At 46.7% G+C, this 18912-nt stretch overlaps 1 protein-coding gene across 8 annotated transcripts in view; it reads left to right on the top strand.

The window, feature by feature from the left end:
- Positions 1 to 16132, top strand: part of LOC149915354 (uncharacterized) — a 54266-nt gene extending 38134 nt beyond the window's left edge. For 5 of the 8 annotated variants that reach the window (XR_016459101.1, XM_090122018.1, XM_090122015.1 and 2 more), the window contains 2 exons: positions 1165 to 1307; positions 5016 to 6849. Coding sequence is in view for 4 of the 8 variants with exons in the window: in XM_090122018.1 (XP_089978144.1) it covers positions 1165 to 1307; positions 5016 to 5060 (188 nt within the window). In the remaining 4 variants the exon portion in view is untranslated. Of the gene's footprint in view, positions 1 to 1164; positions 1308 to 5015; positions 6850 to 15782 lie in introns of those variants that run through there. The other 3 variants (XR_016459100.1, XR_016459099.1, XR_016459098.1) reach the window with 3 other exon arrangements.
- The last annotated feature ends 2780 nt before the right edge of the window (positions 16133 to 18912 follow it).

The following is an 18912-nucleotide window of genomic DNA, read 5'->3' as shown; positions in this document are numbered from 1 at the left end:
TTTTACAAAAGAGAAATACTGGGAGCCAAAGTAACCGGTCTGAGTGCAGAAGATGCCGTAAACAAGCACTTCTGATATCAGCATGCAGAGCTCTCGTAGTATTTAGAGTGTTGGCCTCTTCAAGCTGCCAGTCAAAGTGGAGGAGGCAGGAAGTGCCATATATAAACATCCTTGGTGAAAAATCCTCCCGTGAGCCACCAGAGCCAATAAGTTTGATTCCCTCTTACCTTGTACTCAAACAAATCACCAAGGTCAGGGTGATTAAGTTTGCATAGGTCAGTGTGAGTGGGAAGCAGCAGTAACGCTGGCTTTGAGGAATGTAAGGAGAGCAGAAATTTGGCTACCATTTTTCAGGGAGTTAAAGAGAAGGAAGCATATTCCCCAAGGCAAACAGCAGAGACCCATTTGGAATAAATCTACTTGCTGGCTGCACTCCTCAATCTGGCAATCAGCTCATTTACAATTCAGGCCAAGTTTTGCACTCTGGTCAGCTTTAACTAATAAAGATCTAGCATGGTACCTTGCTAATCTCATTAGATGGAGAGGTATGTTTTGGTAGCGGTTTCAGGGAAGGATAGAGAAAGAAATACATTTAGCAATTCATGCTCAAGCTCCTTCTGCCAGATTTTTTAAAAGCATGTATGTATGGGTGTGTGTATACACAGTATGTATGCTCTTGCATGCATGTTCCTACTAACCACTTTTTCTTAAATATCCCACTGAATGTACCAGAGGCCCTATCCCCTGGGATAAATGCATTCCAGGCTATGGGGGCTTGGAAACTCCATCAATCTCATTGCATGGGGCTGAATACTGATCAGCAGGGGTCTTGGGAAGGTTTTCTTGTACCTTCCTGCTGTTAGACATGCTGAACTCTGCTGTGCATGCAGCATACAGGCAACACTCCCCCAAACATCAAAGTCTGGGATGTTAAAACCTGCTGATTTCAATGGCATGCCCAGTGCCTCATTGTCAGGTTTATTTTCAGCAACCAATGGATTTTCTTCTCCAGCTCTTTACTTTAAAAAAAAATCAGGAACTGGGCCAACATTAATAAATGGCAGTTCTTCCACTTGGAGTCCGAGGCATTGCCCCACCTTACTAAGCCAACTGCTTGCAGGAAAACAGCAAAAACACAGTTCTCTCTCCTTTTTCTGTTCCCAGACCGCCGTGGCCGAGTGCTCTGTGTTTGCTTTGAAGTAGCCCATGCATCTGCAGGCTCTGCTCCTCACTCCTTCCTGACATCCTCCGTGATGACATCTGTCAGGATGAACTCCTTCCATCGCTGTCCTCCAAACAGGGAGGCTGTAAGTAATGCAGAGAGGGAAGCGTGGTGACACTGTGGGACACACTTGATTAATCCATTGGTCAAGGCGGTAACGCAGAGGCTTTGTTGCACTGTGCACAGTTTATTCCTTCCCCTTCCTCGTGTCACAACAAGGACGTTGTTGTGTTTTGTTGAATCCTTCCTTGCTTGAGGCCAGTCATTTATCAAAAGAGATTTCCATCTTGGACTAATAATTCATCTCTTATTGCAGCCCTCACTGCTCTGAGGGCCCATTTGTTTCCTCTTATCACAGCCTAATTATTTGGCCAAGGAAAATTTCTGCCCATCTTGGGAACAGCAGCTCACAGATTGGGAGAACCTGGCCTCCAGGTAGGGACGAGCTTGTGGGTGTGGGAAGAGACCCTGGGGTCAGGCCTCCTGCTTAGGCAACTCTCTCTTTGTGCTTTTTTCTGAAACGAATGCTCACACCCACACATCTCCAACCCCCCACTCTCTCATAATTGTCATAGAATCAATTAAAGTTGGAAAAGACCTCTAAGATCATAAAGCCCAACCATCTATGGACAGATGCCCTGTCCCTGAAGGTGTTCAAGGCCAGGTTGGATGAGGCTCTGGACAGCCTGGTCTAGTATTAAATGTGGAGGTTGGTGACCCTGCCTGTGGCACGGGGGTTGAAGCTTGATGATCTTTGAGGTCCCTTCTAACCCAAGCCATTCTGTGATTCTATGATTCTATGATCTGCCCATCCCAACCATGCCCACACAGGGCATCATTAGGGATGGAAAAGATTTGTCTTTCCACCTCACCCTGACAAACTGGCGAAAGAGAGTAAGAATTTGTGTCATCCAGACCTGGCCAGTGATGGGATTAAAGAAGAGAGGATGGGTGGATGGATGAACAGATAGTAATCACAGAAGAATAATTAATAATAATGACAGAAGGGCGTCCTGCTCCTATTAATAGTACATGCACAGCTTTAATCAGCTCTGTCCCCCATCTGAGAGGAGATTTGAACTGAATCAATTGCTAGTTTCTATCAGAAAGCTGTTCTGATCAGATTGATGGCCCCTTGATACTTTATTTCAGAAGAGGAGAAATTCTTATTCAGTTATTTATTTCTGTATCGTAATCTGCTTAAGGGACCCAGGACAAATCCTGTCTTACAGCCATTCCCCTGCTGTGAGCACACAGCAGCAGATTCAGCTGGGGCCATCATGACCACTTGTACCACTTCAGAAGTTTTATTTAAGGAGAAATTTCAAAACCTCATTGGTTTCTTAAGCATATCATAGGTATCAATTGCCCATTGCTGTATGGCTTGCAAAAGATGCAATAATAACCTTTTCCTGCATTTCATCTGGAAGCCCCATTTACCTGAACTGAGCTGTTTCCAATGAATATTTCACAATGTGTTTCACCACAAGTGCACTTGCAACTTATGAAGCAAAAACACAAATGTTTTAATTCTGACAAAATGAGCATTTTTCATGCACCAGCCTCTATTCGGCACATAGTTCTGTGGCTAAATGGCTTTCTGATTATCATGTCCCAGGATATTACTTCAACTGAAGTGATATGAAATGTCATTAAAAAGTAATGTTCCTCTGCTTTGACAATCGTATTAGTAAACATTGGAGGCTCTGCAGGTTATATGTCAGGCGGGCCGACACTAATGGCTTTATTAACATATGCAGTAGCACTTTGTCAAACCTTCTTGTTAATCTAAATTTGCAGGCGACAATAAGAAAGGGAGGGGGAGCAAGGTGATGGTATTTAAATACTGCTTAGGTTTGGCCACGAGTGAAAGGAGCTGGGAAATCCCCAGCAAGATCAGAAGATCAGAGCTCCCCTGCACCTATCCCAGCCCCGCTCATGTTGGAGCAATGGGGCCATTGGGATCCTCCCAGCAGAATGACATGAGGTGAGGCTTCATGTGGCCCAATTGCCAGGCATGGCTGTAAGGATGCTCTGATGGAGCAGTCTCCCATCCCTAGAATACCCTAACCTGATAAGGCTGCCTTTGTAGGGACTGCTGACCACGGGGTTCCCACTGCTGTGTTAAAATCACAGAACGGTTTGGGTTGGAAGGGACCTCAAAGATCATCCAGTTCCAATCCGTGCTGTGGGTAGGATTGCCAACCACTACATTAGGCTCTACATTAGGGCCCATCCAGCCTGACCTTGAGCATCCGCAGGGATGGGGGTTCCTCTTTTGATTCTGCCTTAAGGGAAGGCAACAGCTGAGATGCTCCCCAGAGCAGTTCCATGTTCTCCATGGGTTAAGCAAAGCCAGTGACTCGCCGTGGTTTTATTTTGGGAGCTGGGAAGTGTAAGTACAGTGGGACCTATTCTTGTCCGAATGACTAAGCCTCTGCCAGCCCAGAGCTCTTCATCTTGGCAAACAGATGGTGCGTGGAGTAAAAGAGATGCTGTTCGCTGCTATGAAAGGCCTTTTCTTTTTGGAGCAGCGCCTTAAAGGTACAATGGTTTGTTTTGTGGTGCTGGGCGTTGGGTTGCCTTTCAGGGAGCAACACGAGCAGGGATCACAGAGTAGGGGTCACAGAGCAGCAGCAGCCTGGGGTGATGTTCCTAAAGGGGATGGAAGGCTCCCATCCTCTGTTGGTGCAAATTGGCCTGGCTGCAGGCAGCTCGGCTCCGAGGCACACTAAGGTGCAAGCAGCATTTCTTGAACCAGGACCATTTCTTGGGCCCTTCAACCTTTCATAGCCCTACGTGCTCAGTGAGACACAGAGCTCATGGTGTGCAGGTGTATGGGCAAAGCCACCTATTCCTTACCCATCTGTTGAGCTTTGCCTGGTGGCAGCAGTTGTGGATCTGACACCCACCTACACCTGATGCTGCTGCAGCCTGTTACCTTGTTACCTGCAACTTTTGCAGATCTGGTACAGAATGGGTTTTGTGAAGGGTGTTTGGCACAGCAGATGCTGGAGCTGATAAAGGCTGTGCTTATGTGGTAGCTCAGCCCGGGCTCTGTGATACCCAAAGTCTGCATTTCACTGGGCACTGCCTGACTGGGAACTTGAGGTTGGCGTTAGTGATATCTGTGCTAATGGGCTGGGGGAATGCAGAGGGTTAGGGATAGCATTAGGGGATGTGGGGCTGAGCAGGAGCAGCTCCTGAGCATTTCTCATGGATGTCGGAGACTGTACTTCGCAGCACTCTGAGAATGGAGAGGGTACCTGGAATTATACTGCCATGCTTGCACTCTTGCCTGTGCCATCCTGTGGCATCCTGTGGCACCCAGGTGTGACGTGGCTATAGAGTATGGATGCTGACTGCCCCTTCCCAGCCCAGAGCTGCCCCATCACTGCTCACATGGTGCTCTCAGAGCTGCTGTCTGCACACACTGTGGTTATCTGATGCTCTGGGTTTTGTGGTGCAGCACAAGGGCAGTGGGAACTGAAGAGCTGCTGAATGAGTGTTTAATGGAGGGAAGGATTTCCTCTCCTCTACACTTTTTTTTTCCTCTTTCCTTTTTCTAATAGTGGCAATGGGGAAAAAAAAAAAAGTGAAGTGTGGAAGGGCCTTGAGGGCGACAGGTTGGAAAACAAACACCAGAAGAATGAGAAATAGTTATCAGAAGAAGAGAGTTATTTGCTTTAAGATCCAACTTCTCGTATTTCTTTGATCTTTTTAAGAAAATGGAAAAGAGAAAAATCCTTTTCATTGAAAAACTCCTGACAAGTTTTGTGTTGTTTCTCCCCAGGATGGAGTTCGCAATGTAATAACCTCATTCTGCTACAAATCCTGAGGCTTCACGACTCATCTGTGTGCCAGGCAAAGCGTTTCCTGACCTTTTTAAGAAAGCTGGAGACGGCGAAGCAGCCGGACCAGAGGGTGCCCCGTCTGCCTGGAACCAAAACAGCATTGCTGAGAGTTCTGGAGGGGAGGAAACTTGCAGCTCGGAGCCAGCAGTGCGGGCTGAGAGCTTGTATGACCTCCCCTTCCCCCAGAGAGGGAAGATTGGACTGGCTGCTGTTATATTTGAGCGTGTAAGTGATGATTTTCTCTTTCAAAATCTCATCAGCTGATAAATGCAAATCCCGAAGAAGCTGATGCTTACAGGGAGGGGCTGGATGTCCAGAGCTACTTTCTCTGATATGTGATGGATATGAGCAGTGTGTACCCCACGTTTTGCACAAAGGATGTTGGAGGTATGATGGCAGAAGGCATTGCTTCCATCAGTGTTTTCTGTGGCAAGTTTGAGAATGGAAACCTAAAACCTGCAGCTTTGCTGGTGCTGTCCCAGGTCAGGTGTCACACATGTCCCATTGGAGCGTGGCTGTCCCCTGTTAGTGAAAGGTGTCCTTGTTTCAGCTGGAATAGATTGAATTGTCACCTAGTAGCTGGGATGGTGCTCTGTTTTGGATTTAGGATGGTTCTTTTGGTCCCTTCCAACTTGGGATATTCTGTGATTCATAATGTGGGTAACACACCAGTGGTTTTGTTGGTGCAGAGCAGTGCTGCATGGGGATCTCAGTTTCTCCTGTTGCTCTGCCAGTGAGGGGACACAAAGAGCTGAGAAGGGACAGCACTGGGACAGCAGACCAAAAGGACAACCCATACCATATGGCATCATGCTGAGTCTGGTGAGCATTGCATTGTGCATCACTTGTTCTGTATATTCTTTTACCATTATCATCTTCCCTTCCTTTTCTGTTCTATTAAACTATCTTTGTCTTAACCGATGGGTTTTACCTTTTTTCCAATTCTCTCCCCCATCCCTGTAGGATGAGCAAACTGCTGTATGGTGCTGACCAGCCCACCAAGTACAAGCCACAAAGGTGGTACGGGACACACAGACACACAGCTCACACAGGACAGAGCTGACAGGGCTTTGCTTCCACAGTCTCCTTTCCATTGCATCCCATTCACTGTGTGGCTACAGCAGGAAGCACATGGTAAATTTTGAGTTGCCCAAAGAGGTGTCAGTGCCCTACAGCTGCAGGCAGCCAAGGTCAGGGGATGGGCTGAGAGCACTGATGGAGCTGTGGGTGTCCCTGCTCAGTGCAGAGCGGTGGGACCAGATGACTTTTCAGGTCCCTTCCAACTCCAACAATTGTATGATTCTATGATTCCAAGCTTTTTGGGTGAAGCAGAAGGGTTGGCTAACTCGCTCCAGTCCTCGCCTGGCTGGTGCCATGGAGAAAGGCATGATTAATTTGTTTAAAGCTCACCAAGGAGATATGTGCTCTTCCTATGCTGTGAAACCAGAGCCAGAGCCTTGGTCTGTAATTCTTTTAAGGAGAAATGACGTAGTTGGTCTTGATTAAAGCATTCGTTTAACGTTGATTAAACCATGGTTCAATTATTCATGTGTCTGGCTATTCATAGGCTACATAAGGAATTTATTGGGACGAGATGGGTTGCTGTGCTCAGTATAAAAACTTGCTGCTGTGCTCACTAGTAAGTAGCATGGCAAAAATAAACAAAGATGGCAGTAGAGAGATTTTCTGCATTAACACTGTAATATAAATGGAGCAGTCTTTAAAGCTGAAATAGCATTAAAATCTCGGTGATTTTTTTCCTTCAACAATGAAAAGCTTGAGGTGTACAAAATGTACCCCACGCTGATGAGGGCCTGTTTGTACCAATCACAGGAAGGGCTTTTTGTTACTGTCATCTCCAAAAATAAATCATTGGGAATGGCTGCACCTGGCACTGCCCCACTTAGGTCACAGTCTCATGGATGAGAGCCCTGCAGAGGAGCATGGGTGGGAGGAATCTAATCCAGATGCCTTGCTGAGATGGAACCCTCCCCAAGGTCAGCTTTTTGGCCAATCTTGCTATTCCCAAGAGTGTTTCCCCTCCTGTGCCAGGGCTGTGTTTTCTTGTTTGCATCCCAGTGGGATAAAACTCCACACCCCAGTTCTCAAGTGCAGGCCCACAGTGATAACACAGCCCCACGTGTCCCTGGATGAGAGGATCTCAGCTCAGCTCAGCATAATGGGAAGGGTGCCTGAGGGGGCATTTGGTCCTCATTAGCAGAAGCTCGGTAGCTGTTTTGTCATTTTTCCTGTTTGTCATAAAAAATAAATACAGTTTAATAGATGATCTTACAGAGCAGGTTTTGGCAACAAAATAGTCCGTGTCCCATTATAAACTTGATGTGTATAATTTAAAGCGAGATGGAATATAAAACCATTTCCAGCTCAGATGAGGGAGGGAGACACAGATTTAGGCCCTGATTGTGCTGAAATGAAAAACAGCACATTGTCAGATTGTGCATTAAATCATGCATTCCGTTTCATGAAGTCCAAGCTATAAACAGCCCTTTTCGGAATAATTAATCATAGTTTATTTTTTGGAGAGAGGATCTCTTTCGTTTCTTTGTTTATTTTTAGGGCTGCCCTGTGTAGAAGAACCACCTCTTTTACACAGAGTGATGTGATGGCTTGGTGAGGGCTTGGGGGTGGTGGGGATGTCCTGTATCAGGGCTGTCCCTTCTCAGACCCACACACTGTGAGCAGAAGTCTTGATGCCCAATGGCAGGCAATCAGTGCACTTCTGCTCAAGCTCCAATGCTGCTGTGTGCCAAGGAGAGATGGGGACCCAGTGCATTTCCATGACCCCTGTGGTGCATCCTGGTAAGAATGCAGAGCCAGTGTAAATCCAAAACAGCTCTGAAGAAATCAGTCAAATCGCTCTAGACTCAAATAGGCTGGAGGAGATAGGAAACTATTCACAGCTTGTGTGTAGCTGTTGACATCACATATAACAAGCTCGCTGAACGCAGCAGCAGTGTGGTGTAGGCAGGGTGCTCATCTCTGCTGTTGTTAAGTTTCTCATTATCACAGCTTTGTTACAGTTGTTTTAGGACTGCAGATCATTCAGGTTAGAGCGTGTCACTTGTGTGCCATCCATGATGGGATGCCACTGGCTTTGCCTATTCTTGGGTCTTTTGTTATAAAGCTGGGACACTGCAAAAATCCCAGAGGGGCTAAAAATAGTGATGGATAAAGCTGCCAACTCTTGCACCCTGGAGGATATCAAGCCAGCATTCCTCTGTCTTTGCAGCCATTGCTTTGTGCCATGTTCTGTTCCAGTGCCTGACCACTCCACAATCTGATGTTTGAGTGGGTTTCTCCATCCACTCAAACCTCGTGATAAAGAACCCATCGGGCCCTATAGGAAACCTCCCCTTCTGCTGCAGCAAGAGGCTGTACACCAATGTGCGTGTCCCAGGAGGTAAACCAGCCTTTCTCTGAGCTGGGAAGTGGTGTGTTTTACTGGAAAACCCAACCAGTTGGCTTTGGCTGTGCTGCCGCACATCCTCAGGGCAGCTGTTCCCAGGTTGGGTGCTCCGTGCTGGAGGTGTTGTGGCAGTGTTGGAACTGCAATGGATGAGATTCGTGCCAAAATAATTCACTTCGGGTTGCTTAATTTTTTATTTATTTATTTTTTTTCTCCCTGATGAAAAATCAAAATCTGCTCTGCAAGATGAGACATGATTCCAGTGGGGTGGGGGAGGATGAAGCGCTGGTAGTGTGGGGAGAGGAAATACTTTCTCTTAAAAAAAAAAAGAAGAAATGCTAAAAACGACTTTTCCTTTGCAAAATAAATGCTATGACACATTTTTTTTACCACCTCTAATTTTGAACAGTATTAGTAGCTTGGTGCCAGCCTGTTGAATGTTGGAGCAGCTCAAATTCCTGGCACCATATTTCCCAATCTGTGTCTTTCTCAGTGAGACCTGTGGATAGGAGCACCCCAGTGTGGGTGCCGTGGCAGTGGGGTCAATGCACAGTGCTACAGTCACAGATAGAGAATTACAAATCCTGGGATGAACTGTTCAAGCATAGAGATGTGTTTGGACCATTGGATGGATGGTAAAACAGTTGTGTAAATAGACAACTGGGATCCTGATGAGGTTACAAAACTACCTCATTTGGAGAGAAACTGGTCCTGAAAGGTCTTGTTTGAGCTTCCTCCATATTGCGTTGCAAAGTCCCACCATCAGCGTGGCATTGTCTGTGCCCTTCTGTCATCAAAGGGTTGTGGGACAGTGGCTTTTGGGGAGGGATGACTTTGCGTTTGGGATACTTCCAAGACTTGAATTCAGCTCCAAGCTCAGCACCACTGCTTCTCTTGTCCACATTTGCCTCTTTGAGCCCAGATTGTGTTTTATCAATGAGCCAAAAGAGGATGTAAGGCTGTAGATGCCACCACGGTGCATGGATGGGGTTGGGCTCCACGTGCACTCCATGAGTGCTTCTATCTGTCATCCCCAAACCCAAAAAGGAAAAAACATGATTTTCAGGACACCAAGAGCAGAAAAAATACTGGTTCACCACTGGCTAGTTCGCTTGAAGCAAATGGATCAATAACACTTGATGTATGCCTACATAAAACCAAGCCAGACGGCGTGCAGGATCTCTGGGGATAGATTTTGTGTCTTTTCTCCTTAGAAATGGCACATAGCTGTTCACCATGTCTTGTGGACAGTAAAGGAAATAGATGGGGACTTTTCCCTTCTTTTTGGCTCAATCTCACTTTTGTTGAGGACACCCCAAATGCTGGTTCTCAGCACCCAAGCTCTGGCCCCTTTGCAAGGTTTGTACAGTTGCACTGTAGCTGCTGTTCCAGGAGCAGATTTGATCGCAGATTTGATCCCAGAGGTGGTGGTGGGTGGAGGATTTGCTATGTGCCTAGCAGAAAGAACAGCTGCAGCTTCACTGCATTTCCAGGTGGAATTTATGGCAGAAGGGAGGTACTGAGGTGTCTTTTGCAGTGCGGCGTCTCAAAAAACTGAGAAAAACTAAGTTTTCCCAGAATTTTTGTAGAACATTTCTATTTCTTGAAGCATTTCATGGAGTTTTGGGCCACTTTCCATCCCTTCTCTACCGCTGTAAGACTGCTTCTCTTGATAAAAAAATCTGATTTTCCTTTGGGTTGATCCTTCTGAAAGTACTTCTCAGAGCATTAATTCCTCCTCACATGGTGGAAAACAATGTCACAGAGTCATAGAATATGCCAAGTTGGAAGGCACCCATAAGGGTCAACACTTATAAATGTCGTAACGTCGTACAGCATCAGCAACAAAAAGGAATTGGGTTTCCTATACACCTGCTCCCATCGATGTGGATGAAGAGACCTTCCCACCGTGCTCATCCAACCTTCCCAGCAAACTGAGCTGTGCTGTGTCCACCACATCCCCAGCCGAGCAGCTGTGCCGGAGCAGCACCAATAGAGCTGTGAGGAGCTCGTGCTGTGTGCTCTGCCACCAGAATGAGTAAATAAAAGACTCCTCATTTATTTATGATGCAAATAGCAACTGTGCATTCAGCTCTAGGACTTGTTGATTATTTATTTAGAGCCTCCCGTCTCGGAGGCACTGGTTGTTTGCGTGCGGGAGGCATCTGTCTGGGATTATTACCCACAAACAGACATTTTGCTTCTTGGATTGTGGCTGTTGATATTTTTGAAATATCAAAAATATTGATATTCCTCTCTTTCCATGGAGACATGGAGCTCCTGTTTCAGAGCCGCTTGCCGCTCGCAATGCTGCTCCATCAGAGCCATGAACATCATGTTTGTGCCACATCCCACATTAGAGCACCAAGCTCCAGCACATGTAGGATTCCACCTTGTTGGTGGTGAAGTGTTATGGCTGAAATCTGGCTGCTCAGGCCCTCAGCCTCAAAAAGCTGAAGGGAAGATGGGGAGGAGATGGATGCTGGTGGGTAGGCAGTATTTGGCCCTGTAGCCCAGGGGTGGCTGCCTGGGGAGCTCCTTGCTTTCCCCCATTATCTGATTATCCACCAAGCTGTGCCTTACTGAAACACCTGTCTTTAATTATCCCATGCAGGAATCCCTTCTTTGTAAAATGATGCCAAGGTCAGAGTTTTAGAGGCAAGCGCTGATTTTTTTCTGAGATTGCTCTTTTGAAAAGCTCTGTGTACCTTTTTATTTGGTTGCCTGCCTTGCTGTCTGGGTGAACATGTGTAGGAATTATTTTCTCAGTACACCCATGGTGCTTTTTGTAAAGTAGATTTATTTAGGTCCATTATGTCTCAGAGCTGCAAGGTGGAAAATTAAGAATTACTTCATACTCCATACAAATGGCCAGTGTGCGTCAGAGGACAATGAAACCCAGACCTGGATGCTCAAAGTTAAGCACCTCAGTGAGTGACTAAATGCTGTGCCCCATGCTCAGATCCTGTATGTCTTCTTTTACAGACCAAGGAAAGATTACTGTTAATCCAGTAATTTTGCTTGGCTCCTGCACCTATAGGAGCATTTCCAGGGGTTTCAGCCATTCTCGTGAGTCTTCTCTGGATGTTCCTCCAGTGTTTTGGCCTACGTATCAAGGTGTGGGGATGCCAAGGTCATTGCAGATGGGATCCAACTGACATTTTTGGTGTGTTTGTGCAGCCAGCCACCCCAGCTGGGGACTTCCATGCAAAGCCAAGGGAAGAGGGATCATGACTTTGGATGCTTGCAAAAAAAAAAATCAGTTGTGTGTTGGAAGGACAGAAGGGGCTCTGTGTGTGTCACCAGATGAATGCACATCTGGAGTGACGTTGTGGGGTACTTCAAATACTGAAGACACCTACGGAGATGCGTGAGCAGTCTCCTCTGCCTCCTTGGAAGCTGAACCTTCTAACCTGAACTTCCCATAAGGCTGCTGATGGCACAGAAGAGCTTCAGAAGTTACCTGCACTTCGTTGTTTCGGATTGAGTTGGTACAGATAATGTGGACTAAGAATTCTGCACCTACTCTAAGCACAGAGATGCCAAGTGCATGAATCTTCAACAAGACCTTATGTGTAGACCTTCTGCCAAAAGGTAGCAGAAAATTTCATGTAAAAACAGAAATGTGCTTTGGTTGCCTTGGAACATTATATCCTCCTGAGCTTGCTTGCGTATCACTTTACAAAGATCAGCTGTCCACCAAACTACCAATACCTCCCAAACTTGGCTGCATTTCAGTACTTGTGGGAAGCGGTATAAAAAGAAGAGGAGAATGATTGAATGTCTCTGTTTCCAATTGCCCATGGTGCAAAGTGCCTAAATCTAAGCCTGAAGATGGAGCTACGTCTTCTGCATATGGGTAGTTGTGTTGTGCTTCTGACTGGGGATGGATGTGGTGGTGCTGGAGAGAAAGGAGATGGAGCAGAAAGAAGGGTGCAGAGGGCTGGTGGCCCATCTCCAGCAGCCAACCCAACAGGAGCAGCTGCTGCAGCGCAGTCACTCGGTGGCTCCCCACCTGCAGCTCCTCAAACCTCCCCTTTCATCCCTTTATTCCATTTCACTAATGAAAACCCTTCCTTCCTTCTCTCAGCAGATACTGGAGTGCAGCCCACGGGCTGGGAGGGGAAGGCTGCAGCTTGGCTTTTGCTCCCTGACCACCAGCCAGCTCCTATCTCGGGATGGATCCAGCAGCAGCGCAGGAGCTCGCATCCAAGAGCCCCATTGCTCTGCCAGGGCCACACAGGTAGCAGCGAGCCTGATGTGAAGTCAAGTGCAACATCTGGGAGTCTTTTCTCCCCATGTTTTTCCCTTTTATTTTGGAGCGGCAGCTCTCAGAGGTACATGCAGGGCTTGCCAAAGTGCTCCTCGCCCACACGAACACCCCTACATCTGCAAAAACGCTGCCCAAATCTATCTAAGAAATCTGGAGCAGAGCTCTGTTCTGGAGCAACATGCTTGCTGGGGGGGTTGTGGCACAGAGTGCCCAATTTTGTTGTCTTTTGGGGTATTCAGGAAAAAAAGAGCAGAATTCCTTCTTTGTGTGTTCAGAGGGTGAGGGTTTGATGCTGTGGATTTGATGCTGTGGGCTCACACAAGCGTTGGCTTCAGCTCTGGTTGCATTTTGCTCCAGATCTGATGGGTTTAGGAGAGGCCACCAATCATCCCAAGTGCACTCCATGAGGGATGCTGGTGACCAGTTTGTTCCTTTTTCATTTCCTGAGACCTTTGTTATCCCCCCTGGGAATGGTGTGCTGCCTTGGGACCCTACCAATAGCCACCAACACAGAGCAGCACATACAGAGAATTCCCTGTTGACCCCAGCAAACTGTGGTCCTGAGAGCTGTCCAGATGAGAGAATGTCTGAAGTAAAAAGAAATTATTTCAGGGATTAATTATAAGCAGAGAAGGAGGCCAGTGCCAGTGGTGCAGGTGGAGTCTCCATCCCCTGGGAAAAAGGCAAAAACGGGACAAGAAAAGCCTTCAGGAAAACATTATTTGAACACTGATAGAAGAAATGCAAATGCTGACATCTCCTCAGTGAGAGATGCTCTGGACTTTTCCCAATGAACTCCACTGCAAAGGGGAAAGTGATGACTTTCCCACTCTACAGAGGAGGCACTCAGCCTGCAGACGTTACTGCTCAGGATGTTTTCGACAGAGTATTCCTTTGTTGTTGTTGTTGTTAAGAAAAACAAACGGCTAATTCAAGATAATGAAACTTGATGCAGGAGGAGAGCAGCCTGGACAAATTGCTCAACCGAGTGTTTTGGTTTTGTTTTATTTTCTGAGAGGATGTTCCAAGATTGGCCAAGATTCTGTTTGGAAATAGAAGCATCCTGCTTTCCAGCCCGTAATTCTCCTCGTTTGGAATGGTGAGCTGAGTATCGCATGAATGGGGCTTCTTTGCTGAAGGTTTGAGAGAATTGAAACCAAATGTTTAAAAGCTATCTATCCAAAATGCGTGGCTTGACTGAACTCCAATGACTGTTGTGTTTTTTTTTTTAAACTATAAACAATATTGAGATTCTCGCTATTTATCCCCACATGCCTTAAGAATTGTTTGAAATTCTTTAGACATTTTTTCAGGAACTCAAAACCTGTTCCCCATGTATGTTTGTGCTGGCAGCTGGTATCTAAAGGACAGCTCAGCTCCTCTGAAAGCAGGAGCGTGTGGCAGATTTCCCTTTAGCTGTGCAGTTCAAAATGGGGCAGGATGAACTCTCTAGGAACCTTTTCCAGTGGCCTTAAGTTGTGCCAGGGGAGGTTCAGGCTGGATGGTAGGAAACATTTAATCTGTGAAGGAGTGGTGATGAATTGGCACAGCTGCCCAGGGAGGTGGAGGAGTCACTGTCCATGGAGGTATTCAAGAACCATGGAGATGTGGCACTGGGGGATGTGGTCAGTGGGCACGGTGGGGGTGGGCTGGGGTTGAACTTGGGGATCTGCGAGGTCTTTTCCAATCTTAATGATTCTGTGATTCCGTGTTTCTGTGAACAAGCAGCCCTGCCAGCAGAGCATGTGTGGCCTTAGAGATCGTGTTTTTATTTAACCTTGAATCTTCTCAGTGTGTGAAGTGGAAGAGGTGGGCCTCAGGCCAGTGCTGGTTTTAGTTCCCAAGGTAGGGATCCTGTCCCCATAGCGGGGAGCCAGTCTCCATTGTGGTGGCAGCTGGTGTATCTGAAACTGGGGGTCATGGTTCTGGGACAGTCTTGAAAGGCAGACGCTGCTTGTTCTGGCTGCCATCAGCCATCAGTGCCCTGCAGCATTCACTGTAGGCTCCAAGACATCCTAAGCCTGTGGCTGCTTTCATGATCTCTGTGCACTTAACAAAAGGAGGTGAAATCCAGTATGGTGAAAGCACAAAGGCTGTGCACTCAGAGCCAGGGTCCCAGGACCCCTGGGAGCTGGGCATTAGCTCAGTGGCTGTTCTGCTGGGTCGATGCAATGCATTCAGCCCTACTTGCGCTGTTCAAATTGTCCTTCTCAGGAGAATTCCTTTGCTCTGTTGCCATCTCTTCTGTGCCCAACAGCAGGGGGTTTCTGCAGTAAGCCATATAGAAAATATATTGATTCTGTTTCATAAGCCCCGTACATGGGAGTTAAGTGCTCCCCAGCCAATACCTTTCAGTTGTTTCCTTCAGATGTTGCTCACATGCTCTAAATCACTGCTGTTGATGAAAGAACAAAAGAACAGAACTGGATGATCTGTGGCCAAATGGGTCTAATCCTGCTCAGGGCATCACTGCTGCCTGGAGCAGAGCATGGAGGCAGGTGATGGGACGTCATTGATAAAGGGCCCTCCACTGCCAGGGCTGTCTTGGTGGCAGGTTTTGAACAGTGAGGAAATTTGACAAGGTGGCTGAGAGCTGCTTCTAAGGTTCCTGCATGAACAGCTTCAGGTAATGCCAACAACTTTGGCCTCCAGAAGTTACGCAGTTATCTTGGGAACCATGAGATGATTATTACCGTAATTATTATTTAACAATGCTGAGTCTTTTCTGAGAGCCCAGCTTGGCTTCCACACCTCTGCTGCGTCCACAGGCTCATCAGTGCTGTTGAAGATTTTGGGGCTCTATGCGATGTTGGCTTCACAGTAGCATCGCACCTGGATGGATGCCACATCCCAAGGCATTCCCACCGTGTGACCCTGAGCACTGACGCTGCATCAGCTCTGATTTATTGAGAGCTTTCCCCACGGAGTGCAGAGCTGCCGCCCCTGTGCAGGCTGTGGACAAGCATTAAGATGAAGGAGGTCTGATTTTTTTTTTTTTTTCCCCAGGAACATTGCTGGCCAACATCCTGGTAATAAATGCTGTGGATTGAGGAATGCAGTCTTGTTATTGCCTGGCTGAGGGGAATTCATTCTACACGTTGGCTTTCCCAGAGTTTTCCACCCAGGCGTCGCTGACTCCTCACCATGCACAGATATTTCTGTATTTCAGCAAAATTCCTCACTTCTAATCTGGATAGTCCTCGCTGGGTGGAGCGCAAAACCCACATTGTTAAGTCCGGATAGGAGTAATTAAAAGAAAATAAAATCAAAGGTGCTCAGCAAAGAAATGGAACATTTTTTCCATGGAAGCCAAAAGATTATATTAAACTTCGGTGGTTTAATAAAATATTATGAAGTTTGGGAGCATATTTTCCCTGGGACTTTCTCTGTTTATACGTCTGAAAAAGTAAATAGAATATCGCTTTACTTGACCACACAGAGAACCTGATCTATGGGGGCTGTCTATGTTTCTTGGTGCATTGCTCCCACCTCGGGTTTCACACAGTGCTGGGTTTTGGGAAAGAAGGAATTCCGTGAATGGTGGCAGAGGGACATGGCAGGGTTTGCTGAATGGAGAACAGAGGGGTGAAATGCAAAGACATGGCTTTCCAAGGTGTTTTGTTGCCTAAAGACTGTAGTAAGACATCAAGCATCGCTAAGTGGAAGATAGAAGGCTGTGGAAGTGATGCCAAGAAGACCGAGAGCCAAAGTGGGGATCTCCAATCAAGCAGTGCCAGCTCAAGTGGTTTTGTAAACTAACTCTGACACGAGTGGGTAATTCTGCTTTTGCCTTTTTCCGAGCTCCTCGCTCCTTCCAGGCTGCTGCCGCCAGCAAAAAGAGAGCACAGCCTCTCAGTACCCGTAAACTTTATTAAATGTGTGCTTTTTCATTCTTAAATTAAAATCAGTCTGCTTTATACTGGAATAGCACCAAAGGGAAAGAGATGACAGCATCACAGAGCAGAGGAGAGGGAGGATAGAAAATCCAGAAACCATTATATATGAACAAGAATTTTTTTAATGGTTAAGAAAACGGGCATTTTTTCCCCCCAAAATGTGGAGATGTAACATTGCATATGCTAGTGCGTGTGCCAGAGAACCAAGGAGGCTGTGCATCAGGGTTAGTCAGAATGACTCAGTGCAGGCTGGGCATCACCAAATGCTCCAGAAATTGGACACTGTGGTGCTGCAGCCCAAAGCCCGCTCCGAATTCCACATACAGGAGTCACTTTCACTGTTCTTCATGGCATGTTGGCCTTTGTGTTCTTTCTAACTGGGTACATTCTTGTCTAGCAGCGTTTTGTAGGAGCTGAGGACATGCATGCAATCAGTGCTGCTCACTGCAGCACAGCCGCAGCCCCTCCTTGCCTTCCCCCAGGTCCCAGCAGCAGAGGCCATCTCTCACAGTGCCAAATTGAGCTCACAAAGGAAGTCCCAACTGGTCTGAAATTTTCAGGGTGCTTTGTAACGTTTTCTTTTCAAACAGATGTTCTGAGACTCTAAACACTGTGTGGTGTAGGAGCCCAAGCTTTACAGTGCCTAAGGGCGCATTGGATTATCGAGATCAGAAAGATCTTAATTACCTGAATTAGTTTCTCATCATTAATGTATTGATTTCTCTGCTTTTTTTTTTTTTTTTTAAATCATACTCTATAGGGTCACTTTCATTTTTACTTATAGCTGCTTTTGCTTAGTCCTCCTAACACAGATGCTCAGTGCCATGGGCCCAGGAGGGCTGCAGGTTTCAACACTTGACTTTCAATTCTTCTTAGTTTAAAATAATCTAAACTTCATGGCTGGATTTTAAAATAAGCCTAAAGAGTTTAGAGGCTTAAATGCCATTAGAGTTCAAAGCGATCTGATTGCGTGACCTCTTTTTAAAAGCCATTGTTCATATGTGGAGGGATTTTCAAAACTACCTATGGCCCAGATAAAAAAATAAATCAATTACAGCTCCCGATCCTTTAATGGTTTGACTAGGTGTGCATCGAGGGAGTCAGACCCTCAGAAATTAATGGAAGTAGAGCATTCGAGCATTGATGGGAGTTGAATTTGGGATGCTGGGAGTGTTCTGAAGGCACATATGAGAGTTGGGCTTGGGGATGCACTGGAGCTGTATGGATTTAACGGCAGTGATTTGCTGGCAGTTGTAGAAACTCGTTTGTATGAAGGTGCTTCATACTGCTAGAGCTGGTTCAATATGGGGAGAACAATCTGTAGCACTATAAAGCAGCTTTATGCGAGTCTAAATGTGACCGTATGAGAGACAGTAGCAATATAATGATATTGATTTTTTAAAAAATTATGTTCAAATGATATTTATACTTGTCAAAAGCATTACATTACATTACAAAAGCATACAGCTTATCCCATCCTTAAGTCTCAAAGGAGCTACCTGTGTAACTCTTCTTTGCAGCTTGGAAAACCTCCTTGGTGCCTGGGGTAGGGACAGTAAGAAGGGAAAAATCAGCAGTGGGGCCAGATAGGGTGGCACCGAGCCATGGGGCCAGGACACAGTTGCTGTCACCAGCCCCATGCCACAGCCCTGCCAGCCAGGGCACGGGGATCTGAGATTAGCTTTGAGGATACAGCAGTGGGGGAAGGTCCTGGGATCCCACAGTGCAAATGAAATGGTCTTAATTGCCTTGGGAACTTGGCCTTGCATGCAGAACCAGGTGGGTTTGTGTCCTTAAGGATGCAGAGATGGAGGCTACAGGCAGTCAGGAGGGGATGTGGCTGAGCACCTGCAGTGGGACTTGGTGCCATGAAGTTGTCCAGGTCCTGAGCTGTTCTCCTGACACAGCAAGCAGGACAGTCAAGCTGGAAATGACTGCTGTTGAATGGCAATTTCTGTTATGTGCCCTGCATCTTTTCCCTGTGAAATTCTTTGGACTCCTTGAAAACTCTGCTCTGATTTCATTGGGATCATGGCCAACATAGAATCATAGACTGCTTAGATTGGAGGGGATCATCTTGTTCCAACCTCCTGCTGCAGGCTGGTTGCCAGCTACTAGATCAGGCTGCCCAGGGCCCATCCAACCTGACCTTGAATGCCTCCTGGGATGGGGCATGAGGACATGCAGACAGGCAGTGAGCAGAGGCTCCGTGCTCCTTTCCAGCCAGGTTTTCCAGGTAA

This window comes from Phasianus colchicus, chromosome 20 (genome assembly GCF_987193195.1).
Source record: "Phasianus colchicus chromosome 20, bPhaCol1.hap1.1, whole genome shotgun sequence".
In the NCBI taxonomy this organism is placed as follows: domain Eukaryota; kingdom Metazoa; phylum Chordata; class Aves; order Galliformes; family Phasianidae; genus Phasianus; species Phasianus colchicus.
This window is presented reverse-complemented; position numbering and strand designations above follow the sequence as displayed.